The sequence below is a fragment of the Calidris pugnax genome, unplaced genomic scaffold (assembly GCF_001431845.1).
Source record: "Calidris pugnax isolate Ruff unplaced genomic scaffold, ASM143184v1 scaffold103, whole genome shotgun sequence".
Taxonomy (NCBI): Eukaryota; Metazoa; Chordata; class Aves; order Charadriiformes; family Scolopacidae; genus Calidris; species Calidris pugnax.
The window spans coordinates 3,478,141-3,483,230 of NW_015090990.1; the positions used below are offsets into that span (position 1 = coordinate 3,478,141).

A 5,090-nucleotide genomic window follows, 5' to 3' on the forward strand; every position below is an offset into this window, starting at 1 on the left:
GCAGTGACACGGGGACTGGGGGTTGGGAGGGGGGGACACAGGCAGCAGCTCCCCATGGCGTCACGGCAAGCAGCTACTCTCGCAGAGAGCAGGACCGCGTCGCTATAGTAACCCCCATCACTGACTCAAGGCTGACGCGGGTTGCCATAGGAACCATTTGGGGATGGCAGTCGCCAGGGAAGGCTGGGATGCGAGGGGGCAGCTCCGGAAACTGCGCTGCTCCAGAGAGAGATGGGGAGGGCCAGGGTGGGGGGGGAATGGCCGGGCCTGGCCCCAAGGCAGGGGGTGGATGGGGACACGGGGATGCAGAGCAGCAGGGAGGGAGAGGGCTTTGGCGTGGGGCAGGGGGGACACGGGGCTCACCTTGAAGAGGGTGATGCTCTGGAGCACCCCCGAGGTGCAGCACATCTCCCGGATGGAGTGCATGGCCAGCTGCGGGCACCCGATGTCCAGCACCCGCAGCCCCAGGCGGGAGGCCAGGATGGGGCCGATGGTGGTACCGCACGGCGTGTCGTTGCGCACCATGAACTCCTGCACGGGGACAGGGCCTCAGCACCTCACCACGTTGCCCCACCGGCCTGAAGGGAGGCCACCTGGGACAGGGAGGCAGCACTGTCCCCAACCCAGGGTGCAAAATTCCCCCCAGACACGGGATGCGCTCAGGCCAAGCCCTCCCCTCCTGCTCCCCAGCCCACTCCCCAGAGCCAGAGCCCCGGAGCAGCAGCCAGTGCAGACCTCAAAGAGGCTGGATGTGATAACTGAGGGGTGGGGGTCTGGCGTGGGCCCCCTCTCCCAAACACAGCTGCTGCCCCCAGGCTCGTAACATTCATGGAGGGCTTGCCCAGCTCCGCTCACCTGCAGAGGGACACCCACGCGGGCGGCGATGTCCCGGATGACTGCCTCGGTGACAGCCGTGGAGGCGTAGCGCTGGTTGCTGTTCACTTTGATGACGGGGCCCTGCACGAGGGAAGGCACCCGGGACAGTCGGTGGCTCTGGAAACAGCCGTGCCCAGGCAACGCTCTCCCACCTCACCCCAACCCACCAGCCCATTCTCCCCTCCCTGAGTGATCTTGTGGGGACGGGGACAGTCCTGCCATGGGGACAGCCCCACAGCTCAGGGCAGGGGAGGCCTCCAGGCTGTAGTCCCAAGTGATTAACACCAGATGTGTGGCACGGCCAAATTGTGCTGTGGGACAAACGTCTCCCACTTGAGTGCCGTTGAGTCAAACCCCAGGAGGGTGCTCCAGGGAGCAGCCAGGCGTCTCACAGCGCTGCAGGGCAGACAGACAGACAGACAATACCCATCCCAGCCCAAAGCAGAGGGCTGCCCTCACCTTGTGGAAGGCTGGACGATGGTTCTCCTCATGCTTGTCCCTGTGAAAGAGAAGCCGGAGTTTCATGCTGCAGCCCGCCCCCCTCCCCCCTCACAACCAGGACTGTCCTGTCTGTGCTCCCTGGGGAACAACAGGGATGCATCCCCCGAGCCGGCGGGGCTGTGGCACTCCTTGGACTACTCACACGTAGTTTGGGTGCACAGCGTGGGCCATATCGGCGCTGATCATGTAGGACTTGGCCACGGCCTCCTCAAAGGCTGTCAAGTTTTGCGGCGATGCTGAGATCCGGCGCAGCACCAGCTCCGTCAGCAAGGACTCTGCGCCCTGCGCGCTCTCTGATCCTACCTGCCAGGGACCACCATCAGCACCACCCACGTGCTGCAATCCCCTGGCACCCCAGGGCCCAGCTGAGAGAGACAGGGAGCTGCCCAAAGCCAGCAGAGTAGCTTCCAACCACACCAGTGGCTTCCCACCCCCTGCCTGGACGATGCTCCACAGTGTGGGGAGCAAATCCCACCTTGCCCCCATGGGGCCTGGGATGTATCTCTTGTTAGGTGCAGCTGGGGGAGAGCAAAGAACATGGAGTCCTCCCCCTGCCATGTGCCAGCCACCCCACAGCTGTGCCCTTCCCTCACCTCCTCGTTGTCGTAGAGAGCGATGAGACGAACGTTGGGCTCCTGAGAGAGGGAGGAGGGAGCCGCGCACGAGTCAATTAAGGCCTGCGGGGTTAGAGGAGAAAGGACACCAGCTTGAGTGCCATTCCCAGCAGGAATTTCCCCAGGAGAGCCCAAAGCACTGAGGAAGGAAGCTGTAGGCACACACATTGCCCAGGAAGAGGAGTCGTCACCCCTGGGAGCTGCTGGGAGCCCCACACACCCAGCCCCCCATCCAACCCCAGACCAATCCTGTAGGAACCCAGCGCTGCTGAGCCAGGCTGGGGCTCACAGGGGCTATGCTGTGACCCCAGGCTCCTTCCCCCCCTCCAGCTCACCTGCAGGGCACAGTAGCAGCTGTGCAGGTTGTCCAGGCGCGGAGAGAAGATGAACTCATCGTAGGCACCACCCAGCGTCTGCAGGTAGAGAGCCAGGGCACAGGTTTTGGGTCACCAAAAAGTACCCGACACTGAGTGCCCATCCCAGTTCCCTCAAAATCTGCTCCTCGGGAGCTGCCTCCTCTCATTCCACCCAGCTGCGAGCCCTGGCATGCCCCAGGCAGAGGAAAGGTGCCAGGTAGAACCCGTGCACTGCCAGCCCCCAGGCTGTGTGCAGGCAGAGGGAGGCTCCCGCCCAGACTCACCGCTGGCTGCGTATCCGCCAGGCACAGTTCCAGCTCCACAATCTGCTCCGGTTTCACCCCCAGCTGGGGGCAAAGGAGGGAAAGCAGGACAGGACTGTGCCGCTCCGCCTGGAAAGAAAGCGGAGCTGTGGGCAGGGCAGGCAGTGGGTGGCAGGAGAAACTCCCTGCGCCCCCCAGCACAGCCGTCCCACACCCCACTCACGTTGGCACGGTCATTCCCGCTACTAACACGTCCTGTGTTCCGAGCCCCCACCTCACACAGGACAGCAGGGCCACTCGTAGGGCACAGTGAGGGGGCTCTCTGCCCCCTGTGCAATCCTCCCTTCCCTGCTCTGGGGAGACTGACAGCTTTGCGGGGGCTGCACCCCCTTCTACACGATGGCTTCAGACCAGGGTGGGCACAGAGAGATGGCTGAGCAGATGTGTCATACACACAGCTCTGGGGCAGGGTGGAAGGGCACCAGCAGTCCAGGGGGAGAAGGGAAACCTGCTGGCAGGTCCCAGAGGATTGGAAATCAAAGGTGACAAGTGTGAGGGTCCTACAAGTGCCCCTGCTAGACCCTGCCACACAGCTCACCTGGGCTGTAGCACCGCAAGGTGTGGGCTCCATGAGCACCTCCCTTTCCAGCTCCTCCTGCACAGCAGTGGCCAGAATGGGAACCCTGTGGGAAGACGGCGCTGTTAGCTCCCGGGGCTTTGCTCACCTCTCCTGCTTGGTGTCACACACAACCATCCCTTCCTGGGGCGCCCGCCTTGCTCCTCCAGGGAGCGCCTGCCATGCCGCATAGAGCAAGGACACACAATATTTCAAGCACAGATCTTTTGTGCCACCTCAGAACACCCCAGTGTCCTTTCCCAAGCTCCAAGCTTGGAAGCAGCTTCTGGGAGGACTCTGTGGGGCTAAGAAAAGCCATTGCAGACCTCCCCACTGTGCTGAGGGGCTGGCCAAAGGGAGAGAGCTGAGGCTGGGCACCGCTCCAGCTGGGTCCCAGCCCTCCCGAGGGCTGGCCGGGGGTCAGGGCCGAGCCAGGCCTTACAGGTGGTGCTCAGTGTTGGGCCCGAAGCTCTCATTGATGCTGCGCTGCAGATGGATGGCCAGGTGGGGAATGCGGAGGACGGGCCGCTCCACACGTACCAGGCGCTGCTCCAGGCGCCCCGTGGCCGGGTCCTGAAACACAAGGAGGATTACCCCGGGTGGGAGTCACAGACTCGGCACTGGGGGCACACAGCTAGCCCCCCGGGCCTGTCCCACATCAGGCTCACCTTGATGATCACCCTCCCGGCCACGGTGAGGTCACGGTCGAACCAGGTATTCCAGATGCCCCCTCCGTAGGTCTCCACACCAACCTGCACCATGCCCACCTGGCCCCGCCTAGAGCGACGCTTCACCTGGGCGAGAGCAGAGGTGTCACTGCAGAGCCCCAGGGACCCAGTAACTGGTGGGGACTGGGTAACTGGTGGGGTCTGGGCAGAGCGGAAGTGTCACTGCACACTGCAGAGCCCCAGGACCCAGTAACTGGTGGGGACTGGGCAGAGTGGAGGTGTCACTGCAGAGCCCCAGGGACTGGGTAACTGGTGGGGACTGGGCAGAGTGGAGGTGTCACCACAGAGCCCCAGGACCCAGTAACTGGTGGGGACCCAGTAACTGGTGGGGACTGGGCAGAGCACACCCAGCCCAGTCCCATTGCTGTCCCTTCCAGCGCAGGGCGCTGCGAGGTGCTTGGTGGGACAGGGGACACAGAGGGGACAACAGCTACACAGGGGGTCAGCACGGGCTGCTCTGGGTGGCAGGGTGGTCAGCACGGGTGGTGGTCTGGGAGGTGGAGGGACGGAAGAAGGGTGCTGTAGGGGGCAAGGGGGGGGGTTAGGATGGGCTCCCTGGAGCTTGTGAAGCAAAGCTGGAGGGGAAGGCACCCGGCTGGGGAGTCCTTACCCTGAGGCAGGGGCTGTCGGTGTGGGCCCCCAGCAGGCTGAACCCATTGCCGGGCTTGAACCGGCCGCCGACGGCGAAGGCGATGAGGGTGGAGTAGTTCCTGGTGATGAAGTACTGGGGGCAGAGAGGGGCAGGGGTGAGCGTCAGCCGGGCCGAGCCCCCCCCGCACACGCACCCTGCCCGCCCCCTCGGGGCCCACCTTCTGCGCCGGCCGCACCTCCCAGTGCTCCGTCTCCTTCAGCTCCTGGAAACCAGCTTGGAGCAGCCGGCTGCGGCATTCGGCCACCACTGCGGGGAGGGGGGAGAAAAAGAGCCGTCGAGGGGGGGTGGTGGTGGCCCGCACCGAGCGGAGAGGAAGGGGAAGGAGCCGGGCGGTTCCTCACCGTGATAGGGCGAAGGGCTCCGGTTGACGAACTTCACCAGCTCCTGCGCCGCCGCCTGCGCCGCCTGCTTCGAGCCCTGCGGGCACCGCCGTCACCGCACAGCACCCGCCACCTCACCCCCCTCTCCCCCCATCCCGAAGATC

The 5,090-nt window shown here is 64.6% G+C and overlaps 1 protein-coding gene across 1 annotated transcript in view; it reads right to left on the minus strand.

The window, feature by feature from the left end:
- Positions 1–96: 96 nt before the first annotated feature.
- DNPEP (aspartyl aminopeptidase) overlaps positions 97–5,090 on the minus strand; it is an 8,538-nt gene continuing 3,544 nt past the window's right edge. Inside the window, exons 2-14 of the mRNA XM_014954124.1 lie at positions 4,948–5,023; positions 4,764–4,852; positions 4,565–4,678; positions 3,895–4,020; positions 3,669–3,799; positions 3,209–3,293; positions 2,632–2,739; positions 2,327–2,404; positions 1,971–2,054; positions 1,520–1,680; positions 1,336–1,375; positions 856–957; positions 97–531 (exon numbers count right to left, since the gene is read on the minus strand). Of these exons, the coding sequence (XP_014809610.1) occupies positions 118–531; positions 856–957; positions 1,336–1,375; positions 1,520–1,680; positions 1,971–2,054; positions 2,327–2,404; positions 2,632–2,739; positions 3,209–3,293; positions 3,669–3,799; positions 3,895–4,020; positions 4,565–4,678; positions 4,764–4,852; positions 4,948–5,023 (1,608 nt within the window). The 3' untranslated portion in view covers positions 97–117. The remainder of the gene's footprint in view (positions 532–855; positions 958–1,335; positions 1,376–1,519; positions 1,681–1,970; positions 2,055–2,326; positions 2,405–2,631; positions 2,740–3,208; positions 3,294–3,668; positions 3,800–3,894; positions 4,021–4,564; positions 4,679–4,763; positions 4,853–4,947; positions 5,024–5,090) is intronic.